Consider the following 25,851-nt stretch of genomic DNA (forward strand, 5'->3'; position numbering starts at 1 on the left):
AGAAATCTTAATTTCAGAGCTGGTCTTTCAGTGCAAATGTCACTTTAAATAGATATTCCTGTGTGCACGTTCTGGTGCCTTTTGCCATGTCGTTAATGGATTGCTCGTTCTGTGAGTACATTCTTGTCTCATTTTGTATCCCCATACATTAAATTGATAGTTTGGGGGATTATTGCTTGTTCCAAGATTAGATGGGTGGAGTCCCCTTTATATGGCCATGCTGGTATGTAGTGAATTTGAATTGGCACAGCAGAAAACTTGAAAATTTGGAACAGATAACTGTCTCCTATCTTTATATGGGAACATCAGAGTTTCTAGCTTTATTCTGGGGTTCTTGCCATTCCAAATATAATTTATTCTTTTATATAACTGTTTTCATATGATACACTCTGAAGAGTGGATAATGGTTTGGGGAGGAATATAATCATTTTTTTCCCCCTCCAAGGCTGTCTTCCGAATTAATGAGATTGAGAACACGTTCCAAAAATCTATTTTTCCCCTCCGGGCTTTTTCTAATGTACTCAATTTATTCCGTAGTATGTCTTGCGCTTCCTTTATGGAGTTTGATGCCCAAATATTTTGTGGTGGTTGGCTGGCTGGAGCCCATGTAGATACTGAGCGCACTGGCGGGGTCTCTGTGCAGCGAGGGCAGCTCTGGCCATCCCGGTCACTTTTTGCCCAGGCAGTTGGTTTCAGGGCTGGGGCTGCGGGTGGCTTTATGACAGAAGCTGCTTGTTCTTAAAGAGGGTGGAGGGGTATCCTTGTCCCCCTTCTCCTTTTTATTGTCCTCCCCAGATGAGAAGCGAGTGGCCTGGAGTGAACGGTGCCTCCTTCCCTCAGCTCCTGGGTGGCAAGGAAAAGATATTCCTAGAGAAGTGTGTGGAGCTCAAAGGACTTTTACTACTTAAAGCCTCACCTTTAACTGACATAGATAATGTTTTTGTACATTTTTCTTTGCTTTAAACTGTTTTTTGGGTACATACATTTCTTGCCAACCCATCTAAGTAAGCAGCTTCAGGCTTTCTACCCTATTCTGCCCGCTGTGGCCATTGGTGTTACCTTCTGAAGATGTGGTTTTCCGTCTTTCACTGGAGGTGCTGTGGGATGCGAATTCGGCCTGAAGCCCTGACTGTGCTGAGCAGTTCCAGCATGGGCTGCCGTGCCCTGGGGTTGTTGTTCTGCTGGCTCTCAGGGCGCCCAGGCTCTATCAGAGCACTTTGTACTCCCCCTTCCTTCTCCTGGCACTCCTGAGCCCATTTGTGTGCCCAGGACAGTGCCCGGTGAGAGGAGCCGTCTGGCAGAGCAGGGGTGCAGGCAGGAGGATGAGGCTGAAGAGTGGGGCCAGTATCCCTGGGGTATGCAGAGCAACAAGGGCTGTGTGACAGCAAGGACCGGAGCAGCAGGGATGTTGGCATTTGCTCCCAAAAGCCTGCAGTGTATTAGTTTCAGAGCGCCTTACAGCTCCAAAATGAGTTGGCTGATATGCCTCAAGCCCTGTTTGTAAAAGAACCGCTTTTGATTTGAGACAACACATGAATTTTTAGGCCTAGAGGAGTTATCTGGAGTTGGTGACAATGAAAAAGGGATGCTCAGCACAGACCCACTCTCTTTAAGCAGTGGTTTTGCTTCATAAAGTGACTATAAATACCAGCTCCTCTCTCTGTCTCTGCTACCCCTGAGTCACATCTGCTCCCTTTCCTGACCAAAACCAAAGGGCATGTTGTAGCCTCCCATGCCCTGCAGCCCACCCAGAGCCATCAGCTCCCTGGGGACAAGCAATGCAGGGGTGGGTTTCCCTGTCCAACGGGCTGGCTGCTGAGGAGGATGAAGAGGCCAGCTGCAGTGGGCATGGCGTTCTGCAAGTGTCTCTGCTCTTCCTCTGAGGCCTCATTTGAGTTAAGAGCATATTGTGGTCATGTTTGCATCATGCCACAGTTGACAGGGGCACGGAGCCAGCTGCCAGTAGCCAGGTTCCCAGGAGTCAGGGTTTGTATTTACATCGTTTGACTCAGATGTTGTATAACCTCGGGGAGCCAGTTTCTGGGCCAAAGGAACAAGAGACCTGCTCTCCCATGGCATTTTGAGCTCTGGTTGGATGATGTCCCGTGCCAGGGCTGGGTTTTATTCTGTCCCCTGCTGACAGCCCGGTTCATGTTCCTGCAGGTCTGCATGAGCAGGGGTTATTAATAGCTCATCAGTGGGGGAGTGACCGGTTGGCTGGATCCCTGCTCCGGCCAGATCCTCTCCCTTTTCCAGGTGTGTTCCCAAAGTTGGGATTTGATGGCAGAGTGCCCTTCCCGAGGGTGCTGTGCTGTGATGGCTCCGGTCCTGCTCGCCAGGGCAAAGGCATTGCTGCCTGCGTGCTGCCTGGGCAGTGGTCTGCGGTGCCTGGGCTCCCCTGCAAGACAGCAAACCTCTGGCAGTTGGGGTGGGGGACCATGCTGTGGGGACCCTCATGCTGTTGCCCACTCATGGTCAGTGGCTTGTCAGTGGCTTTTTTTTTCAGACTGAGCAGAGGGGGACTCCCCAGAGCCCATACCAGGGGGCAGGTGAAGGCAGAGGGAGAAAACAAGGCAGGTGCAGAGGTCTGTACAAGTAGAGGTGGACCAACTGGTCCGACAGCAACCAGGCTTCGGATGGGACTGGCCATGCTCAGCCTGCTCCGCAGGGCAGGGCGAAGGGGGCTGGGGTGGTGGGTGGCAAGTCTGTGCCCTGCCAAGGCACTGCTGGGGGGTCCAGGCCCTTGGACACTGAAGTTCTCTCCCGGAGACCCTCATCCTTGTGGGGCCCCCTGGATGCCTTGGAGGAATCGTCTTTCCCAGCCCAAGCTGCAGCCCTGGGTCCTTCGCGTCCTGGGAGGCTGCTGCTGATTGAGCGGAGCTTGTGACAGGGAGGGCGCCCGCTCGTTTGCTCCCGCACTATAATTAGCCGGGTTGGCGGGCAGAGCGGCTGTCAGGCTGCTGACACCCAGCCAGGCTGCGGGGCTGGCGATGCAGCATGTCAAGTACACGCTGGAGGACAGGGTGTAATTAACTGCAGGCCCTTGGAGCTGAGAGCTGACTACTCAGCTTCTAGCCTTTTTTCTTGCCTTTTATTTTTTTTCTTTCAGTGATGAAACATGTAACTTCACCTATAAACCAGTATAAACATGCAGGAGCTGTTATGCCCAAAGATTAAAAAGAAAAAAATAAAAAATGTTTAAAAAGACCAGGCAGTGCATCAATGCAACTAAGATCAGACAGCTGACACCCCCTTGAATGAGGCAAAATTTTAAAGACAGGTTTTAGCAGCAACACAAACTCAGTTGCACTGCACCCCTTGTGCCTGCCATGCTCGGGGCTTAACGCTATAAATAGCAGCATGTTCAGCTACACATCTCAGCCCTGATTCTGCAAACACTTAAGCCCAAGCACAGCTTTTTCTAGATGTGCTTAAAGTTGCAGTAGTAGTTCGCAGGCTGTAATCAAGAAAGAGAAATAAGGTAGAAAACAGCACATGTGCAGCATGGTGTTGGTACCAGCTATCAATGAATACACAGCCTGGGTGTCTGCCGCTCCTCCCTTGCAGCTCCTGCACCCTTACCTGCCTAATTAAGGATCTGATTAATGAAAATGTGGAGAGAAGGTGCCTACGCCTGCGCATGTGTGTCACCCTGATGATGTTGTTGAGCTGGCGGAGTTTGCAAGCTCCAGTGGTTTTGCTAGCAATTTGTCTAGTTTTTTCAACCAGAGAAGCTCCGATGAGCAGCAAGTGCACGGCTCAGTCTGTGCCAGCCCTCAGCACGGCTCAGGGTGTCCTTGCAGAAAGAGAAACTTTTAAATGAAGAGCCTGTGTGTGCACGCATCTGTATATATGCATAAATTATTATTTTACAGGCATGTAGCAGTATAATACAAGTAGAGAAAAAAAGTTTCCTGGATGAGCTCTTGGTAAAGAAATGCTTTGAAGTTCAGCTCTGCCTTAGCATAGTGTGAGCTGTGAGGGGTTTGTGGGAGCAGCCCCTGTTGGCACAGGGAGCCTGGCTGGGGAAGAGGCTTGGCTGGGACAGATGGGGCAGGAGAAGGCTGAGGAAATGCTGAGTGGGGCTGGAAAGGCATGGGAGGGCACAGTGACAGCAGAATGAAAGACGAGCGCACATAGAGTTGTTTATTGGGGGTGCTGGTGGATGCTCATTAGCAGAATTGCTTTTCCTCCTGGTAGGCAGGCGTAGTCTGGGATGGAGCCTGTCCTCATCACCTGGATGATGAGGAACCCAAACTCGGTTGCGAGGGTTTGCTTTGCAGCCAACCCAGTTGTGTGTGTTTAATTGCTGAGTGGAAGGAGACCACGGGAGGAGGGGTGTCACCGAGGCTGTGCTGGCATGGCTCATGGCACTGGGGTTTGGCTCCATTCCTGCTTGGTCCAACATGCACGTGTGCACAGATCCCTGCTCCTCTGTGCAACGCACCTGCAAGGGTGCCCGAGGAGTAGGAAGCAGAATTTGATGATGTTGGGGAGTTTGGCAGTGCTCTGTCTTGGCCTGGCCCTCGTGAATACAACCTGTTGGCAGGGCCAGGGTGAGCTACTGAGACATGCTCTGAAGCAAGGGATTGGTAACGGGGCTGCTGGCCAGGAGATCCCATCTCATCGCTTTCCTGGAGGTCACATGTTGATTGGGTGAAAGATGAAGCCTGTTTTCCAAAAAAACAGGTTTATGTTAGCATGTCAGCCCCTAGGAAAACACCAAGGTCTCCCCTCATGGTCCTGCACGTATGGGTGGATGAGCAACCAGAGAAGAGCATTCAGCCTCTGGGAAGATGAGCTGGTGGAATGTGGGTGCCTACCTGGTCACAGGAGGATGTTGTGGTGTGGTGAGATGGTGTGTTCAGGATGGCATCTGAACATGGCTGTGGCATCAGGATACACTGGCTGGGGAGCCAGTGAAACACGGGACCTCTTCTACTGATGGGGGGAGCTGCTTGGAGGACACCTCCAGCTCCCAGGGTGTGTTGTGCTGTTTTGCTGGGGGGTGGCTGCAGAGCATTGTTTCTGTTCCCTGGATTGCCTCAGACTACATTTTGTGCATAGCCACGTTTCCCTTCTCCTTCCCCCTAAATAGTCCAAAAGCACTTTTCTCTAGTTTTCAGCTTGTTTTTCACCTTGCTTCAGGCTCAAAGCCCAACTTGGATTTATGCCAATGCCCCATGTGTGTGCACAGGGTCAGTGCTGATTGCAGGCAAGTGTGATAGGTGGTTCATACTCCCGCTCCAGAGCTGGGCTGGGATGAGCTAGCCGCTGAAGAATGAAGGTTAGAGCCATTGGCATCCTCCCCTGGCTGGGTCAGGTTTGCGGGGAATCGCCCAGCCCCTCCTTGGGGCCTTTGTATTTGAGACAGGAGGAGGCAGGATGATGACAGCAAGAGGCTGGGGCTGGTGGCTCATGTATCCCTCCACGGTCCATCAATGCTTTGACTCTGCCAAAACGCCATCCTCCAAGAGACTGAGGCCCTTTTCTGATTCTCAGTGGCATATGTCCTCCTCCCTCCTTCTCTTGGGCAAGCCCCTTCCATCCCTCCACCCCTCCAGGGCAGCACTGCTGCCCTGGCCTGACCCTTTGCCTGCCACCAGATGTTGCTCTGCTCTGTGACCTACCCTTTCTTAATCACTCCTGTGTTTTGTTCCTCAGTCACCCCTGTGCTTCAGCACACAGGTGAGGATCTGCTTTCCAGTAAGTCTTGGCTTTGGAGGTACAAAGCTGTGCCCAGCCGGGTGGCCCAGAGCTCCCTCTGGGGCGTGAGCTCGTTTGCAGCACCACCACGTCAGAGACAGGAACTATCACAGTGATTTTCAGCTGAGCAGTCTGGTTTGTCCAGCCTGCAATTCAGGTTTTAGGATGTGAGGGTTCATCTGGCCTCAAATTCGCGTTTCGGGGGAACTCTGGGCTGTATTAGCTGGGGTGCTGTCTGTGGGCTGTTTCGAGGGGTCGGTGCTGGGGACTGGCCACGATGGCAAGTGGGATGGAGGGGAGCTGGTGTCTGCAGAGGAGGAGGCAGCACTTCCATAGCCTTTTGGTTTCTTGACCAAGTCTGTGCCAGAGGCTGAGGGCTGGAGGGACACGGAGGTGCATGTTGTGCCGAGCCCTGGGATGCTCTGGGTGGGTTGTCCCTGGCTCAGGGGGATGCTGCTAGCTGAAGCAGGGTGTCATGTCTCCTTCCTCCTTCCAAACAGCCCTCTCGCATCACAGGCTCTGAATTTTTTTCCCCTTCCGACAGTCAGGCATCAACTTTGGATTACTCATAAATGCAGCATGTTGCAGATACGCTGAGCTTGAGGAAATGGCTCTGCCTGAAAGCATGGATCGAGGGGCAAGAAGCTGGGATGGGGGTGGACAGGCGGTGCAGTGTTGTCCCCCCCACCCCCCCCATGCTGCCCTGGGGGCCAAGTGCCTGCTGCCTGTGCCCAACTCCCATGGGAATCTGCCCAGCCCAGCTTGGGGACCCAGCTCAGGGACCCATCTCAGGGACGCTGCAGCTGCTGGGGCAGGTGCTGAGGTCCCAGCAGGTGACCAGGCATGGATGGCAGGCTGGCAGCACAGACCACTATCAGTGTTGGCCCACTAGTTTGTTTTGCAGAATCCTCTTCTAGCATGGAAAAATAACTAATCTCTCAGTTTTTATCTCTTTTGTTTGTGTGGGCATTGATTACACTGGGAGTTACTGAGCCAGATTTTATTGGAATGACTTAGAAAGCTGCCACCTGCAAGCATCCGCTTGTCCTTGGGGATTATTTTGGTGTAGTTTCTAAATAATTGCATGAGGCTTCTTCAGCCTTGCTAATAACTTTATTCTCCCAGGGACACTGCCCAGGAAAAGATGAGCTGAGGCTATGCTTGGCAACATTTAGGAGAGGAAAAAGTACAACAGGATTGATGTCTGCTGGCATGAATAAATAAATAATACAATACCTCACCTCCGTGAGCATCTTTGTTTCCAACCCCATGTCTGTTATCTCCCCAGCTTGGCTGAATTTTGGAATTCAAAGCGGTCCTTTAAATCAGTCTCATCTTTTCTGTCTGCAGTGTGTTGTGCTAATGCTTATCAGAGACCAGCGGGGCTGGGTCTGGAGAAGAGCTGTCCTAGGGAAGCCTGCCTGGTAGCTTATGTATGCTGTGTAGCTTGGGCTTGTTAAATATATTATTTAAATAACTTGCAAAATAGTTTACCTAATGCCTGAAATGTGAAATTAAGAGAATTATTTCAGGCACTTATGTTGGCCCAGATTCTCACAGGTTTGCAAAGACTTTGTGAAAATCATAGGTCATGTTTTAAATAAAGAGACAAGTCCACAAATGTCTTGGACATTTTGTACAGAATCTTGCACGTGTTCTGCAGTGCAAAGGAGCCGGGTTGTTGCGTGCATGTCCCTGTCGCTGCCATGCCCTGGCGAGGAGGGCTGGGAAGGGCAGCACCGGGAACACCACTGAGAAGATGAGAGGTCTTCCCGCTGCTCTGCTGGCTTTGGTGCCACTGGGCAAGCCTTTACGCATGGTCTGGATGGTGTTGCCCTTTTAGTTTGGGAGTCTGCATGTTTTCAACCCTGCAAAGGTGCTTTTTAGAACCTGGGTGTGGGTCCTTATGGCTGATAAATCCACTCTGGTGTCTCCGTTTGTCTTGTTTTAGCATAAATACACCAGGAACACTGGTGTCCCATTGCCTTCTCCATCATAGCATTTCTAAGGTGTTCCTGTGACATTGCACAGTCAACATTGATGTTGCACTTTTCTGTAAGAGCAGAAGGGCTCTTAGCATTGCATGGAGAGTTTCTTTAATCTAAACAAGGGCAGTGCAAGCCTGACTCAGGTATTCTTGTACAGAGAGGGGCAGAGGATAGTGATGGCAATGACCTCGAGACTACACTTTATTAACCATATTGGCAGGCAGTCCCCACTTCTTGGCAGGCTGCATCCTGGCACCCCGGAGCTGTGGGCTTGGCATCAGTGTCCCCTTCTGCTGCTGCCTCTGTTTCAGTGGTTGTTTCCTCTGCAGAATAAAGAGATTAAAGACGGTGCCCGGCTGCATCCCAAAGGGCAGGCGCTCGGCAGGCATGGACCCGAGGGGATCGAGACACTGGAGGCACTGCCAGCCTCTGAGGGATGTCATCTGGGATGCTGTCCATGTCCCTCCCCTGGCCCTGTGAGAAGCAGGAGCATCAGTGCTGGAGGGATGTAGCCTGGCAGCTCTTTGGTAGCTACTTTGCCTGGGGGGGGCTGCTCCTGCCCCTCCAGATGTGCCTGTGCTTCCAGTCCCTGTGGTCACTCACCTCTGAATCTCACGAGGAAAGGGTGGAGATGGGCGCAAGCCTCGCCTGAAGTATTTGTTTTAAAAATATACACTGATAAAAATGACTCTCTCCATTATTTCATTAAGAGATTTAAAATGTGCTTCCTAAGCCCTGAGTCACCAATGAAGTGAGCAAGCGAGAAGCAGCAAAGCGGGTCCCACTGGAGTGTGACTCATGCTGCAGGGGGGCACTTGGGGCTTGCAGGGGACTCTTTGGGCTGGGGGATGCTCCATTCCCTCCCTCCCAGGATGGCCGTGGTCTCCCCAGCATCTTGAGCAGCAGCGGGAGGTCTCTGGGAACCTCTGGGCTCCCGAGTTTATTTTGGGAGCTGAGCCATCACAGTGCAGCCGTGCTTTAATTGCTCAGGAGCCACCAGCAGAGAACTCTCCTGGAAGCCCATAGATCAACCAACAACAGAGCACGCATTTGATTTTTTTATTGTATACTTGCCCAGATAAAAGCCTCCAGATCTCACATCAGTTCAGGAAGAATTGATCTTTTCTCCCAGAAGGCAGGAGAAAATGCCAGGTCACCTTTTATTCATTATTGGGAGCTCTCTGCCTCTTTCAGTCATCAGGCACAGGCAGAAGAAAAGCTGGTCCCAGCTTCCTGTAAGGCCAGAACTGTCCCCTCTGTGCCGGTCTCAATGATTCCCCTTGTCGGCTTTTTCAAAGCCCTTAGAAATGCTGCTCTATCGCTCCCACTGGAGTTGGTTCAAGCTCAGTGCCAGGATGTTTTTCCTAAGATCCAGGCTGTGTGTTCCCTTCACCCTGCTCTGCTCCCTTATGTCCCATCCTTCCCTTGACCACTTTTCCATGATTTCCTCCTGCAGATGCCGGCTGAGACTGCTGCACCCAGTGTGGTGAGACAGGGGTGGTGGCACTGACACAGCCCTGAGGGACACGTTTCAGCTACTGCCCCTTCGTGCACCACACTACAGCAGGCAGCACCCACATTCAGACCTGCCCGCAGCCTCCCATCACCGATTCCTCCCATCACTGGTTCCCTAAGGGCTTCCTAATTAATACCTTCAAGCTGTTGATGAGGGTCTGCTTGGGGGGGGGGATCTTCCAAGTGCTGCCCTGAGCTCTCTTGGTGCTCCTGGCCAGTCATACCAGGACTACTGCAGATTTTGCTGTCTTCTGCACTGTGACAATAATAGTGCCCCCAGCATTTTAGAAAGGTAGAAGAGTGTCAGCATTGTTTCCCGCTGTTATCAGTTATCAGAAAGGTCAGGTACTGTCTGGAGCTGGCAGTGGAGCTGATGAGAGCTCTTTCCTATGGACCTCAGCTGCAGCTGGGTGGGGGGTCTGACTGGGTGGGGTGCAGGTTTTCCATGTGTTGTTTCAATGGTGTTGAGAAAGCTGTTTGCAAGTCATTTCTCCTTAAATATCAACAGTTCTCTGTGATCTCTGCTAGCAGAGATATCAGATGAAACTGAATTTGTCATGGCTCATCACCCTCACTGCAGTAAATCCATGGTTTGGGAAGTGTCACCCAGGGTTTTAGGTGTCAAGTTTAAAGAAGTAAGGAAATATCTCAGTGGAATGCAGTTCCCGAGGGAGTGGAGTTATTCCTGGATGTACTGTGGGCTTGGAGGACAGGTCCCATTGCCCAGGGCGTTCACTCTGTGCAGTTACTACTGTGATCATTTCTCTGCTGCTTCAGGAATGCACAGGGTGGTTGAGGAGATCACCCAGTCCAAGCCCCTGCTCATGGCAGGGTCACCTGCACCTGGTTTTCCTGGATGGCCAGGACCATATCCAGTCGGGTTTTGACTATCTCTGATGCTGGAGGCTCCACCACATCTCTGGGCAGCCTGTGCAAGCATTTGAGCACCCCATTCTGGTGTCTGACTGTCAGTCCCGTGGGGCTTTGCTGCAACTTCTCTCTCGGGAGGGGAGGCAGCGGGGAGAGCCAAAGGGTACCACTGTCTCTGCCTCATGGGGATCACTCAGAGCCCATCAAGCTTTTGCACGCTAACGTAGCATTCGGCACACAGGCAGATGAGATCTTCCCACCCCTGAGGGCTGCTCGTGCGCTTCGAGCTCTACCCCAAGCTGGACCTCAGGCACATCCCCTGGCCCCATGGACACATGAGACATGCAAGGGGGTGGCACATGTCCAGCTCCGCATACTGCGGAGTTTGGCTGCAGCCTCCCTGCACCGGTGTGCAACCAGCACCTCTGTGCTGGGGAGAGCGTCAGCCTGTCTTGCTGGCTTGGCTATAGCTCTCTTTTGGGGGGGATGTTTTGGTGACACTGGATCTCTGCCTGCTTAAAAGCTGGACTTCTCCCCTCCCCACTTGCTTTTCAGTCCCAGGGTGGGAGCACCCGGTGGCTTTGGCCGTCGGAGAGCACCGGGAGAGCTCCTGCGCCCCTGATTAGCATTCGGCCCCACTGCTCCCACTGCTTTGGCGATTGTGCTCGCCATTGCCTGGCAACCACGGAGCAAAACTACAACAGCAGCCCCAGAGCCCAAGCGTGCTTCCTGCGAGTGTGCACACACACCGGCACACGCCTGCCGCCTGCAAAGGGACAGGGAAGGTAGCAGGGCCACCCTGTGCTGCTGCCACCGTCCCCCAACCTGGCAAGGTGCAAGGGTGAGGAACATTCCCAAGACGAGGAGGAGGAGGAGAGGGCTCTGGTGGTGTGACGGCTTTGCTGACACCCAGGTTTGGTGGGTTTGTCTGTCTGTCTGCTGCAGTGGTGCCCGCTGTGAGCACCCCGCTATGTTGGGCACAGCCTGTCTGTCCCTCTGCATCTCTTGGTGGCAGGGGCCCTTTGGCGCTCAGCAAGTGTGTACCATGAACTGGGCCTTGAAGCAGGGCCGGGGCCAGCCACCGCCATGGCTGCCTTCAGGACGAGGCATGTTGGGGGGTAGCATTGGGCATATGGGGGTGTATAAGCCCCCGTTGGGCAGTGGGGCAAGGCACGGCGGTGTGCACGTGCTTTCTGTGTGTGTCACACACGCACCCTGCCTTGCACCCAAAGTGGGGTCTGTGGGATGCCCATCACCCCAGGGTCCCCACGGGGTGGCTCAGCCTAGTTGAGGTCTCCCAGGGGACCCGGATGCTCTGGGTTGGGATGTTGTCATGCTTTTACTAGACCATCGATGGAGCTGGCAGCACTGGGGAAAATGCTGGCGCATGGGAACCTGAGTGTGCATTGGGCCGTCTCTGCTTCCCAGACTTGAACATGCTTGGGGTACAGTGTCGTTTTTCTTGGCAGAAGGATTTCGTGGTCCTGTCCCCTGGGAGGGGCTGTGGGCCTCGGGCTCAGTTCCCTGCCCTGCCAGGGGCTCACTGCAGACTGGTGGTTCCACCAGTCCTGCATCTCATTCTCTTTCCAGCTGGGCAGGCTTGAGAGGACATGAGTCCCCTCTGGGCACAAGTCACCATGCTTCTGCAAGTGATGGGAGACACAGATATGCCTGAATATGTTAGGTTCAGACCTAACACATCCCCGAACCTCTGCTTTGGCTCTGTACTTTCACATCCTTGGCTGTTGTGGGCTCTGCCTACAGTGCGTTCAGTGGCTGGAGGTCCTGAGCTGCCTTCCCCGTCCAGCCAGCCCATACGTACCCACCGGGCCGCAAAAACATAGGCATGCAGTTTCCTGCTCACCACACATCTTCATCAATGATACTCACTTGGAAAAAGGTTAAAGAAATGCATCTGTTTTTTGTGTCTTGCAGAGCCTGGGGTCAGCGGACAAGAAGGACTTTTACCAGCCAAAGTAAGTGCCGGTAGCCGTGGTGAGTAATTGCATGGAAATTCCCGGTTGGTCTATATTTCCGAGCAGCTCTTTGGCTTGCTAAGATTAGACATTTCAACGTACAAGAATAGCTGCTGCAATTACACAAGTGAGGATAACAGTGGAAGGGCTGTCAATCATTTTGGCTTCAGGGCATATGCAAATCATTAAATCAGGTCAGAAGGAATCACGACAGCTTGATTGAGCCTGAGGGATAGAGCTGGGACCTGGTGGCCAGGGACCAGGGGACGCAGGGGTGACCTTTCCCACCTCTGGCTCCTTCTGCTCCCGCTCTGCACAGCTGAGCTGCTTTGGACAACTGAAGGGTTTCGTTCTGCGTCCCAATGGGCTGATCTTGAAGCACGTCTTCTGTAGCCCAGCCCGTGCTTTGACGTTGATGCCTGTCGTCTTCCATCCATTGTGTTTTGTAAAGCATGGTGAACCTCAGGGTGAGAGCAAAGCAGCGACCACATTCATGAATATGAAAAAAGGATCTGTAATCCCGCCACTAACATAAGCAGTTGGTTACTTAGCATGTGCCCTTGGCCACGGCCCTGAACTGGCTGCGACAGTCCATAAGTGAGCGAGCCAGAGCAGGGTACTTAGAGCTGTTGACCTCTGAGACCTGTGTTGAAACATGAGCAGAGCTTGCACTTGCAGACCAGTTGTGTTGTTGCAGTCAGCACTGGCAGAGCCTCACCACAGCATGGCACCTCTGAGGTGAGAAGGTTGTTTCTTTGCTGGAAGGATGCGTCTGATACTGTCATTATTTGGATAGGGGTAAACTCTATTAAAGGCCACGCTGAGAGGTTCGGTTCTGGCCCTGACCACTAAGCAGCTGCGCATCGCGCTGCTGAGCACTTTTGCATGTGGGACCTTGTGTTGCTCGTGCTCTGTTTAGGGAAGCGAACATCGTCTTTTTTCTTCTGAAAAAACGTTATAGGTGGTTTTGAAGTTGCAGAACAGTGCTCTGACATGCAGGATTGTCAGAGGGGTGCGTTTTTGGAAGATTCAGAAGGAACTGGGTTGAGGAAATTTCTCCAGGACTAACCATCCTTCTGCACTTGCTCTTGCTTTGCTGCTTTCCAAAACATTCCTGCAGAGCTGCTTCCCAGCGGTCCTCAAGCACACGGGGAGCACTGAGGCAGCATCCTCCCTTGCTGCTCAGTCTGAGTGACTCTTTGCATCGGGACAGGCCCGCTCAGGGACATTGGGCATGGCGGGCTGTGCTACGGGGCACTGCAGGGCTGCCTGCTCCCTGCAAGTGTCGGCTGCGGGTGTGTTCTTCAGTTACCTACTGGCTCTGTTTGCTTTATGTCACCAAAATTCAGTGCTAGTCTCTAGGTCTGTACTGAAAAGTTGTAATTCTCATCTGATGCAGTTTGGGCACGTAGTTCCCCCATTGCAGTCCCTGAGCTGCTTGGTCCTTTGTCATCCTGATTTTGGAAGCTGCTAATACAGCTGCAATGTTGTGAGTATGTCTGGGCTTCCAGCGTCCTTCCAAATTTCTGACTGCTTTGTCAAGGCAGTTTCCTGAGCAGAGACCTGCTGGCTGAAGACCCAGGGACACCATGCTCAGAGACAGGAATAGGCTCTCCTGGGACTCGTGTTTTTGCTTAATAACTCTCCTGGCATGGCTGGTTGAAAGTGTCTTGACAGGAACCAAGTACGGCTGGTGTGTTTGCTAATTCCTGGTGGCATATATTTGCTCTTCAGTGTCAGGCACAGACTGGAACTCAGTTTCTTCGAACCCAGAAAGAAATTTTGGTAGTAATAACAATCATAAAGCTCCTAGCAAATGTAGACTGAAATACTTGGGTTTAATTAAAGTGTCACTGATTTGCTGCAGGAGCTGCCTGCACTCCCTGCTCATGCTGTCTCCTCTGCTGAGAGCGATGCTCATCTGTCAAAAAAGTCGTCACTCGGGAGCAGTTAATATTTGCCAGGCACTTTGAGGTGTCAAGAGAGACACCGCTGCAGCGACATGAAATGCTCTCCATTGATCTGCTCGTTCAGTCCCTTGGGACCATGTGGCCGTGCTGAGACACCTGATGTCTCAGAGCCCATGCCTTGCTCCAGCAGAATGCCACAGCACTTTTATAGAGGCACCTCATGGCTCTGTCTCCATTTCAGATTAAAGACTGCCGCGCGCCTTCTGTGCTTAAGCCTTAGACGTGTAAACACAGGAGGAACCTATGAAACTACCTTACATTAAGCAGCAGCTCATGTTTGTTTTGCCTTGCAGTCTTCATTATCCCAAGATGTCTCTGCAGCTAATTTGTCATCACCCTGCTTTAAGGGCAGAACATTTCATCTCTTAGACTAAAACCTTTCCATGCCAGCACTTAAATAAAAGTAAGTGCTTCATTGCTGAATCATTATCTTGTAAAACCGTGGTGATTTTAAGGATCTAGAAATCTGTATTTACATCTTGGAAGTGTTAAGGGCCATCATAATAAGCTAGGTGTGTTCCTAAGATCGGTGTTCCTTTCATTGCCTCCTTAACTCAGACATTATTGTTACAGTAATGGTAATAATAACACATATATATGCTACATTTGACTTCTTTTGTGGTGGTTGGGAGTCACTCAGCTGGGATGCTCTTCAAGTAGCTCAGGATCACCTTCAAAGTGCCAAGCAGTGGGAGGAGGACACATAGGGAAAGGGGGGAGTAAGAGGTGGTGCAGATGATGCAAGGGATGCTGTGGGGTAAGGGAGCAATGCTGAGGCCACCTTTCTGTACTGAAGCCGGGGATACAGAATTCTGCAAGAAACTGCCCCCAAAACACCTTAACATGTCTGGACAATGCTTTTCCTAGCTTTGATTGTAGGAAAGGATGAAGAGCCATCACCAGCATCTCCAGTGGCAGTGGGATGGCAGAGAATGGGGGTGGAAAAGAGGTGTTGGTGTCTGTGGGGTGAGTGCCCCTCGGACGGGTGTGGGTTGGCAGCTGAAGAGGAGCTGAGCCCTCCAGAAGGGACCGTGAGCATGGGCTCCCCGCTTCCAGCCCCAAATCCTGGCTCAGCCAGTTTTTTAAGGAGTTGGGGAGTTAAATCCTGGGCACACAATGTAATTAAGTAAATAAGATTACGATGCTGGTCAAGGTATCCTAGCAGCGGGGTCTGGACCATTGAAACCTTATAGCAAGGTTAGAAAGCATTTCCCCTGGGGTTTGGCCAGTGTGTTCAGAGCCTGAGTTCCAGGCAGGTGGAGGGGGTTTAAGCCTCTCTGAGTGCTGGGAAAGGAAAGGAATCCTGGAAAGGTACCTTGAAGAAATGTCATGGTTCAACAAATGCCAGTCTGAGGAGGGAGAGCAGAGCTGGGCCATGGAAGAAGGAGAGCAGAGGGTCAGCAGAAATGGGTATGAGCAGTGGGAGGTCACTCACAATATGGCAAAGAGTTGCCTTGGACGTTTGCAGTGGGTGCAAGAGACTGGCTGGCGCTGCAACCTCTGAATGGTTCTGCAGCTTCCCTTCTGGCCTTCAGAAGGTCTCCCCCACCCTGGCCTGTGCTGCTCTTTTAAGCTAAGGTGGCTCTGTCTCTCCCAGTAATGCCCTGAGCCCAGAAAGGCTTCTGGAAACGTTGCTGCTCTGGGGAGGGGGTTTCTGCCTGGGGGGGCTGGTGCTGGTCCTTGCCCCGGTGCGGTGTGTTCTGTGGTGTGCCAGACGGGGGCTGTGTAGTCCCTCCACCCTGGCACCTCCCAGAGGGGTACAAGCGTGTCACTGCAGGGCCTTGGGATGGGGCAGAAGGACAGTCTACATCTCCAGTCTCTTGGGAATGGTTTTGTCCTCCCTGTAACATTTTCCAGCTCTGGCTTATCTTAGCTCTGTGGCTGCAGAGAGGACAGGACAGGACACAGCCCTGACAGGAGCGGAGCTGGCAGAGATCAGCTGGAAGCTCAGAGGCAGAGGAGGCAGCAGCTCGGCTGACTCCCCCTGTGGTGTCTGGCCTATTTGCCCAGGCTCATGGTGCTTTTTGCTTTTGAAGCTGGTAAAGTTGGTGCTGATCCATGCCGAACAAGGGGGGGGCCTCTGTCCTGATGCTGCCCCTTTTCTCCAGGCAGCCTGGGAGAGCAACACCAGGTTATGTACCTAATAGATTCTGCCAAAACCCACCGTTTTTTAAAAGTATGAATGAATACATCTCTTATTCATTTTCTTTTTTATTGTTTGTCGTGTGGGAGTGCACCCCCTGAGCCCTTATGTCCGATGGGGCTGGGGGACCATGGCGAGTTGCTCTACACCCAGATTTATGAGGACAGAGATGCCCTTCTACCCCCATGCCTGGATTAGACCAGGACCCTTGATACCCAGAGTTAAATATCTTGGCCCGGGGGAGGTCGGGACAAGGAGCCACCTGGTTTCAGCGGTCCCTTGAGCCCCCGGGACAGGAGGAGGATTTGTTGAGGCTGGTTGAACCCGTGCTGTCCTGCTCTGGGTGCACAAGCCAGGGGACCCCTGGGCCACCCCCTTGCAGAACACTTGCTTTCTGGCTGGGAATGGTCCTCCTGGACCTGATGGCAGAACAAAGTTTTGGCTTTTGTTGGTTTTGTGCAGGTTTTAATGTGTTAAGTGAGGTTGCGATGTAGGTTCTTACTGTGCCGGTTGTCATAGAAACTTGAAGGGCTTTTTTCTCCTATCCCCCAACCCCTTTCTTCAAACCAAAGCAGGGTTGTTTGTTTGGTTGTGTTTTTTTTTTATTTTTTTATTTTTTTTTCCTCTTGTAATTTCAGTTCTAGTCCAATTAAAAACCTGCCTGGCTCTTATTCCCCATCTCCAGCACTGTCACACAAGCACTCAGTGTCTTTATGTTCTGCTTCCTTATGTCCCAACTGTAAGGTCCATGCTCCCATGAACAAGCACTTTCCTGGTAGCGCTGGGTGGGCTTCTGTCCCCACAGACCCCCACGGGGGGGTTGTCCTCAGCCTGTGTCCCTCTGCAGTGCCTCTGGGTAGGAGAAGATCCTGCTGCTCACCATGGGGTACCTCTCCTTGATGCTTTTTCTGAAACCAGGGAGCTGAGTGGGCATGGCCGCTTGGTGCCAGATTGCTCGCGGTCCCTGGTCCTTCGGTGGAGACATTGAAATGGCATCTGCCTGCCCTGCTAGTCTGAACCCGGGGCTGCCTTCCCCTCTCGTGGGATGGGAGGACAACACTGCCAGCTTAGAGCCGAGACTGGCACAGAAGCCACCTCTGCACCAGCTGCAGCCCTTCTGCATTTGCTATGCTCTGCATTAATCATGAAAAGGGAATCGAGCGTAGGAAGATGGGCATTTTTTAACAAAATAACCAAGGCTGCGTTCTCCTCTAAGCAAGAGAGCAAAGTTTTTGCTGCAGTGAGTCAACACATAGATGCTTTTGGCATGGGAGGTAACGCTCCCACCCACGGCAGCCATCGCTCCCACAGCCGGGTACCAAGAGGGAGAAGTGGGTTGAGGTGTTTCCCAAGCCGCTCAGCCAGCACTGTCTGTTGGTGTTTCTCCAAGAGCTGTGAGCGGTCCTTTCCCACGTGCTCTGCTCCTGGCACGAGACCTGATGGGCACTCCTCACAGCTAGCAGGACTTCTTACCTCTGAACCTCACCTTTGGGTAGCTGGCACCTGTCTGCTGCTCAGCACCTCCCTGGCTCCTCATTGCTCCAAGGTTGGTGCTGTCTCCTGAGTCACCCGTCCTCACTGTGGTGTGTGGCAGAGGTCAGCCTTGAGGCTCCAGTTATCTGCTGAGATTCACTTGTGTGGGCTTTAGGTATGAAAGGGTCTATTAGATTATAGTGTTTGGCCTCCTGTGTGCTATAGGGATGTAAATGCTGCCCACACACTCCTCCATGAGCTGAAGAGGTTGTGTTTGCTCTCTGAGAGGTATCTAATCCTCTGAGAATCTCTGAGAAGCATCTAAATTCATTTGAGCTTGTTGGGCTTCAGCTCCCAGTCCCCAGATCTCCGTACGTCTCACTGTATAAAAGTGGTTGGCATCGCTCTGATTTGAGGGGGGGTGGCAGAATTTTTGTCAATAAACTCAATATAGCTCAAATCTTTTGCAGCAGGATATTTTCTCCAGCCCTTGGATCAATTTCGTGACTCATCCCTCCAGCCTCTCTGCTTTTTTAGTGTCCCCTTTTAAACGTGGGCACCTTAATTGCCAGAGTTGGTTCTGTGTGAGTCTCAGCAGTACAATACATGTAATTCTCCTCTCTCCCAAGAACTGCATCAGCTCTTTTCATCACAGCATCACATTAGGGCCTTGTGTTGGGTTGGTCACCCGTGGTGACCCTTGAGCCTTTCTGGAGGCTCTCTCTTGTCTTGGATACAGTCCCTGTTCATAAATACGGCCTGAAACCCTTCTCTGTAGGTGTGTCATTCTGCACTGGGCTACATTAACTTATACAGTGTTTGAATGGGCTCAGCATTACCAAGCAACCCACATTTCACTCTCTTCATCAATATTTACTGTTACATCAATCTTCCTGTCATCTGCTAATTTTTTGAGCAAGGATTTTGTATTTCCTTTGCGATCATCGATGAAAATATCGACTAGCATGCTCCCCGTGGAACCTCACTAATGAATCCCCATTGACAACTTCTGTTTGAGACCTGTCAGCTGGTTCTTAATCTATTTAACGTGCTTTATTGATACTGTATAGTACTGTCTTCTAAAATCAGGACGTCAAGAAGCACTTAGCACTCTGCCTGTACAGCTGTAATGTACACGGTGCCTTTTTCAGCTCAGCCTGTATTCGCTCAAGAGTGACACTGGGCTCATTTGACAATATTTCTTATCCACAAAGACACACCGACTGACTTTAATTATAACTTACATCCTTTAATTATGTCTTAATTTAATTCCAGATGAGCCCTGGCTTCTGGGTCTTATATCAGGCTGACCATTTAGTAGTTAACTAGGTCATCTTCACTGCTGGGTGTGAATATTGCTGTGAAGGAGCCATTTGCCATCTGGACATGGCAGCCCCAAGTTTGTTCAAAAAAAGCAGCAGAGCCCAGAAGACTCTTCCCAGCTTCGGGTACACACTATCTGTGCTGGCTCTTTAGTGCTATTTGGCCACCTTAGGTATCGGTGAAGATACGGATGGTTTGGGAAAGCTTCATCTCTCCTAGGAAGTACTTTATCCTGTGTTTTGGGAAAAAAAGAAGCATAAATATTTATTGACTACATTTGGTGTTTTCTGCATCATTATGAGCAGTCCTACAATTTCTGCTTACAAATGATCCTATTGCTGCTTACAAACAAATCTATTTTGTGCCCAAATAGTAGAATTTGGATGTCCAGCCATGCGTTTTCCCCTTCTTTCCCCCTCTTTGGTTTCCCTTATCAGTTTCCTACACATTGTAATTTTTCATTTGCATTGACCACCCTTTACAGTATAACCCATTTCCACTCTGAGCCGTCATTTAGCAAAGGGGATTTTTAAGCGAGTCACTCACCTTCCTAACTGTGAAATTAGGACTTCACAGATATTCGGTGAACTCTCCCCTTAAAGAAGTCTTATTTTTTCACTCTACTTGTTCCAAGTCTGCCTCTCCAGTCAGGCTGCGACTGCTCAGCCTTTTGTCACCTGCATTGAAAAGTTATCGACTATAGCACTTAGAAATGCCTGTGGTATTTTACTGCTGGCTCCATGAGATTTCTAGTGTGTGACTCACAAACTGAAATCCTTCATAACGAACTATTTCTTTCTGTCCATTGAGAACGTGTATTTAAGGTTGAGTTCCTGCAGTCCTATGCTGGCTCAAGTGTGATGTGCTGTGCCTCTTCCCAGTTCTTGGTGTGAAAGTAAACCTGTGTTTCTTCAAGCACTGATTGCTAAAAGATCTGTAATTCTAAAGAAACAAAACATAATGGCATGTATTGTAAGCATACAGTGCCCTCCTCGTCCTCCCCTGCCACCCCTCCTACGCAGAGATTTCTGATCACGTAAACCATCGTGGCAGGTTTCAGTAGCGTCAAGTGCATTAAATTTGTGCTCATGAGTGAAAACTTTCCATTTATTGTGCTCCTTTCTCAACCTTACTGCCTCGCGTCATCTCAAGAGCTCGCTGCTTTGCCCTGCAGCACAGCACGAGCAAGATCTCTGATACTCTTTTCCTGGAACAACCACAGATTAATCCCGCTTTCTGTTCTGATTCACAGTCCTGGTATTTTCTCACCCTGCTTTCACCTGTGGTGCCGCGTAGACAGTTGGGCCACAGAGCCCTCAGCAGCTCTGTCAGCCTGCACTGCCTTCAGAAGCTTATCCTCTCCTAGGACCACCCTCACCATGGCCAGCGTGGCCGCCATCTGAGCACTCTGCTGTGTGGCAGCGCTGGAGGTTCCTTGTGCTCACCTGCCACAGATGCTGCTCTGTAGAAGATGGTTTTGTTGTTCCCGAGCCCGCTGGCAGGCAGCACCCCCTGGGCAAGGTGGGCCACTTGCAAGGTCCTTCCAAAACCCATCCTTGCTCTTCTCAGCTTCGTGTTGTCTCCAGCATGGTTGTCTCCTGCCTTGCTCTGGCAGGGACCACATCTGAAGCGCAGTGTCTGCTGTCGGTGGTGGCTCTGCGGCCCTTCTCCAAGCCACCTGAGCTCCTGAGAAGCAAAAATTGCCAGTGGTGCTGGGAATGACAGTATGAGCCTTGAGACCCATCAGCCGGGGCTCAGTGAGCTGTGGTGCTGGTGTTTCTCTGCTGGCTCTTTGCTCTGGGAGGGATAATCAGGCTGAATACCCTGATTTACTTGGGCTGTACTGAGCAGACTGTGAGGAGACATGTAGATAGCCCTAATTTGCTCAGGGAACAGCATGTCTAAGGACATTAAAGGAGGAAAATACATTGTCATTACTGCATCCTGATGAAGGGAGATCTGCGCAGAGGTGACATCTGAGGCTTTGATCTCTCCCACAGGTTTGTGGCATTAACAAAGGCAGGATTCAGAGCAGCGTGGTGACTCTTAGGAGATGTGCAGCAGGAGGGGACAAGGGTGGGGGTGTTCGGCTGTCTCTTCAGGCTTGGGACATCATGTAAAAGGGCACCACCTCCAGCGTCACCATCTAATTTATGGGGAAATGAATTCCTCCTCCAGAAGTGCCTGATCTCTCCACAGGCTGCACAGCGAGCCTGGGCAATTAACTCAGATCTCTGACATCAGTCTTGCCACTGGTGGCTTCCAACATGTCCAGAAGATGCAGCTGAAAGTAGAATGAGCCTATAATAATTACTGAAGAAACGCTGGATAGTAGTGTTTATACATAATTAAAGACTTGACTGAATCAAGCTGTGAAGAGTATGGGCAGGTTGACTTTGAGGAGATTTTGGGGCATTTGACTGAGGGGTTATGGGAGATCTGCTAAACCCCCAGCCACAAGAAAATACCTTCTTGCCCCACAGTAAATGGAAATATGTGTAGTGCTTTGAGGAAATAGACTGGAGAAGGAAGCAAAAGAAACCTTAGGGCCTGCAAAATCCCATTTTTACAATTGAAAATAGAAAACCCAAGCTTTCCAAATAGCTTGAATGCTTCAAGAAAACCTCTGGAGCTGACGGTGCTCAAGCAGGGGACGTTAGAAGTTTTTCTTTGCAGTATGAGGTAGGAGGGAAAAAGCACCCAGGGAGGGAAAGCTCAGCTGCATTCATTCTCCCCCTCGGATGTCAGAGATGCTTTGTTTTCCAGAAGTGCTTATTATTCATAAAGCTATCTCATTAGACAGCTGAAATACAGCTCCAGCGTGAGGCTCGTCATGGCCCAGGCCCTACTGCAGAGCTGTGCAGTGCTTTGGCTTTCCACCCCGCAGGAAGTCCTGCCGGAGCCAGCAGGATGGTACTTGGCATCTGCTTTTGGGCACTGGTGCTGATCATAGTTTGGTCATCTTTTCCCAACTACATTTCTCTTTTGTCCTTCTTTTAATCAAAGGTTTTGTCCTGGATCCTAGGCCACCAACTAGCAAATGTGTGGGCTTAATGTTGCTTGTCATGAGGGTCCTTCAGCTCTCAGCAGCAAACTTCCCGAAGAAGGTACAGCATAAGAGCTGCTATCTCCAGATACTTCCCTTACTTCCAGATGTTTCCAGTAAGCCCCTCTGCCAGCACACAGCATCTTGACTGCTTGCATCGGGGTCACTTGCCAAGCCTGGTTGTGCCGGATCCCTGTTCTGCAATGTGGCTGCTTGGCTTTGTCATTTCCAGACCAACTAGAAGGCTCTGAGGATGAGGAGGACTCTGGTTCTGGGTTTTTGTTGAGATTCTATGTCCCCTTGCCTCTCCCTGACTGGTGAGTGTTGCTGGAAGCTCTGGTTTGAACCAGAAACCAGTCTCAGAAACTGGTTTCTAACCATCTCAGACTGGTTTCTGACCATCTTGTTTTTGCTGCTGCAAATTACTGGCTTCACGAGCGATGCAGCTGATCTCTGAGGCAGGGAGGAGACAGCATGGCTGCTGCTGAAGTCTTTGGTCCTGCTTCATTGATAGCGTCCCATGGAGTCGCACCTTTGGGATTTTGTTGGCTGGCTGGAGCCACCAGTGCTCTTACCAGGAGGGACCATGTGCATCCCAGTTTGGTTCCCGGCAGTTGGCAGTGAGTCCAGCCTGATGGGTCCCACCTCCTCCCACCAGTGCAGAGCGTGGCCCTGGGGAATCTCCCAGACACCAGACCCTGTTCACCCGAGCAGGGGGGGATGTTGGAGGGGGGTATCAGCCACGGCAAATGTGAAATTCTAAATATTTGTACACAAAGGCCATGCTGAAATCCCAGTCCTGGTCCAGACATCAGAGGTGTCATTTTTGATTTCCCAAACATGGAGAGAGCCCTTTCAGCCCTGGCCTGCTCAGACACTGCAGCTTTAATGTTCAAGCACCCAGCATGTTTCCACTCCCCTCAAATGCATCAATCAGGTCTCCATGAGGCTCTGAAAGAGCCAGTTTGTTAAGCAAACACACTTAGTGTAAAAAGTTTATCCCAGTTAATTAGGACTTCATTGCAATGGAAACAAATTACCCAGCTGTCATCTGCCAAGGCAAACAGCAACAGGGGAGTGGGGGTCCTGGCCAGGCGGGAGACAAACAGCCATCTCAGGCAACCTTATTTATGGCCTTTTTATGTATTTCTGTATTTATTTGGACATTCCTGGGCTGAAGAGCTGGGTTATGGCCGAGCCGCACGCCCCAGCACTTGCATGCCGCAGGCTGGCATTGGCGGCAGGTTATCGGCCACAGGGCTCCCGGGCACAGAGCCAGAGCTGACCCAGGTGGGTGCTGCCCATGGGGACCTGGTGTCTGTGTCCCTGGGCATGTCCCTTTGGGCTTTTCCGGCACTCTTGCTACAAAGACAGAGTTGAGGTGCTGGATGTGCAAGCAAGGGGCAGGGCAGGGTGAGCTGCTGGTCCCTGCTCACAGATGGATGTGGGGAACATGGGTCTCTCATGCTGCCGTGATTCTCTGTCATCTCAGTTGGTGTCCTGTGTCTGCATTGCCCCCGTTACAAGTACCCAACAAGTCCCCATTCCCGCCATAGCCTTATTGTCCCCTCCCAGCCCAGATTATCAACTTTAAGACAGGAGAGGCATAAGCACTGCCTGGTAAGGCTCCCACTCATTTCCAGCTCCTTTTATTTAAGCAAATATCCCATCAACACCCTTTATGGCTCCTAGAGCCTTTATTGAAAAAGAGGGAGAAAGGAGGAGCTGGGATGCGGGACAGGGAGGCCGGAGGCAGGCGGGGAGCAGAGCCCAGTGGGAGCCTGAGGCCATGTGGGTCCCCGCAGGAGCTCAGGGAGCCGGGCAGGATGGTGCTGACTCCTGCAGCCGGCGCGGAAGTGACAGATAAACCCGTGGGATTAGCAGCGTGTATCGTGTCAGGAGAGCAGCATCCCCTTCCTGGAGCATTAGTCACCCGAGCCTGACGGAGGAGGCGAGGGCAAGTCATCGAATTACCTCCTCCCGCCTGCTCCCAGGTGGCCTGTCCTTGCTTCATGTCCCTCCAGCTCTGCCCTTTGTAATCATGGTGGGTTGTGCCAGGGCTGCTATGGGGACAGGTGGAGGACATTGGCTCTGGGGATGGCTGGGTGCAAGCAGCACATTTCTGAGTGGCCATGGAGATGGTCTCCGCTGTTGGAGACAGCAGCATAGTGGATTGGACTGGCACACGCATGGGCATTGTCCCCAACACCCTTGGGGATGCTCTCTGCCCTGCAGGCACTGGGAACATGGAGGACAAGAGGAAATTTCTGTCTTTGGGCTGGGACCTGCCAGCAGGCTTGAATGTCTCTGTGCGCCTGGTGGATAAGCCCAGGGCTCTTCCACCCTTCGCACCTACCACAATCACATCTAGGCTGGGGTTTTCTGGTCCTGTCAAGTCATGAAATTTACATTTGAAGTACACATTGTGAGTTGCCATCCAGAGGCTTTTATACACTTTCCAAGAACGTTTATTTTGCCTTATAGCTGTGAGATCACCATGGCCTTCGCTCTGAGGTTTCTGTCTGTGATGGCACAAGTTCATGGGGGTGGAAAGCCTGGACTGGGGCACGCATCCTCAGAGGGGCCTGGAAGGGGGCGAACAGCAGAGCCGAGCTCTGATAGCTGCAGAGATGAGTCCTGAGACTGGACTGATCTCTTCTGGGAACCTAAGAAAGATGGTGACCAGCTCTCAAAAGGACATATTTTGCTTCATTTCTGGAGCCTGGAGGGGAGCAGAGCAGGGACTGGGGAGTTTGGCATGAGCATCTTGGTTCCTCAGAGTCAACTGGCCCATCTTGAGAGGTAATTTGGAAACGCAAAGATAGAAAGCAGTGAGGAAGCTCTCGTACCACATTTCCCTGCCCAAGAGCTGGGCTCTGTTGCAGGTAGCCCACCACTGCTTCTGAGTCAGCAATGTCACCTTGGTCCCACACCAACATGCCCAGGGGTGCCTGTGCCCCCAGCTCTCCACTGGAGCCTCAGCTGGCGGAGCTGGAGTACGGGGTGCCGGGCATCTCCCTCCTCCGGCTGACAACTCTCTATTATTAGGGTTTTTAGCTTTCTGTTTCTAGATTGACTTGTTGTCAGTGTTTATTTTTAGCTCCTCCAGTGCTTTGCAGATTCCTCGAGGGATTCTTTCTTTCCCTCTCCCTCCTACAGGTTTGTTTGTAATGTAACCGCATTGATTTGAGCCATGAGCAGGAGCTTTCAACGCCAGCGGGGGCTGTATTGCAGTGCTTGTGGAGAAAATTACCTCTGTGGGTTTGTCTAAGGCTGATGGGTCTGCAGAGCCCAGGCAGCTCAGGGCAGCCACCCCTGCAGAGCGGGGTGCTGGGAGGGACCATTGCTCACACCTACAGCCGCTGGTGTGGATGCCTTGCGATGGTCACTCCAAACCACTGGCAAAGTGCGCTGGGTGGTTCTTGACCCTCTTGCTCTTCTCAGCACTGCCCTCCCAGAGATTTCTCTCTTTTCATTACCCAGGGGGAAAAATTCAGATCAGTATCACGATACTGGCTGCATGGAAACAAAACCCAGGGTCCTCCTGCAGCTCGGCAGCCAGGTTGGATGGAAATTTTTAAGCATTTTTTTGGGTTGTTTTTTTTTTTAGTTCTTTTTTAAAGCCCTGCATAAAGTAACTCAAAACAAGTTGCGAGTATATTTTGGACTCTGGCGGAGCTGTCGTCGTCGCCTTGCTTTGCCCGCTGGCCGTCCCACACAAGGGCTCACTTTGAGCGTACCCTTCTGCCGAGCGGGGGGGAATGTTTTCATTCCTAATTTAGAGCATCCGTCTCGCCGGGGTCCAGCCCCTCGTCTCCCGCTGAGCCTGCTGCAGCGCGGG

The 25,851-nt window shown here is 51.5% G+C and overlaps 1 protein-coding gene and 1 long non-coding RNA gene across 18 annotated transcripts in view; one reads left to right on the plus strand and one right to left on the minus strand.

Annotated features, from left to right (window-relative positions):
• LOC102083672 (ankyrin repeat and fibronectin type-III domain-containing protein 1) overlaps nt 1-25,851 on the plus strand; it is a 223,968-nt gene that overhangs the window by 143,614 nt on the left and 54,503 nt on the right. For 15 of the 17 annotated variants that reach the window (XM_021291849.2, XM_021291851.2, XM_065031022.1 and 12 more), the window contains one exon: nt 12,015-12,055. In XM_021291849.2, coding sequence (XP_021147524.2) covers nt 12,015-12,055 — 41 coding nt within the window. Of the gene's footprint in view, nt 1-10,806; nt 10,998-12,014; nt 12,056-25,851 lie in introns of those variants that run through there. The other 2 variants (XM_021291857.2, XM_021291856.2) reach the window with 2 other exon arrangements.
• Nucleotides 18,870-20,755, minus strand: LOC135575502 (uncharacterized). The gene is made up of 2 exons (XR_010466341.1): nt 20,410-20,755; nt 18,870-19,196 (listed from the first exon to the last, which is right to left on the minus strand). It is a non-coding gene; the product is annotated as an uncharacterized LOC135575502 (long non-coding RNA).

The sequence above is a fragment of the Columba livia genome, chromosome 15 (assembly GCF_036013475.1).
Source record: "Columba livia isolate bColLiv1 breed racing homer chromosome 15, bColLiv1.pat.W.v2, whole genome shotgun sequence".
In the NCBI taxonomy this organism is placed as follows: Eukaryota; Metazoa; Chordata; class Aves; order Columbiformes; family Columbidae; genus Columba; species Columba livia.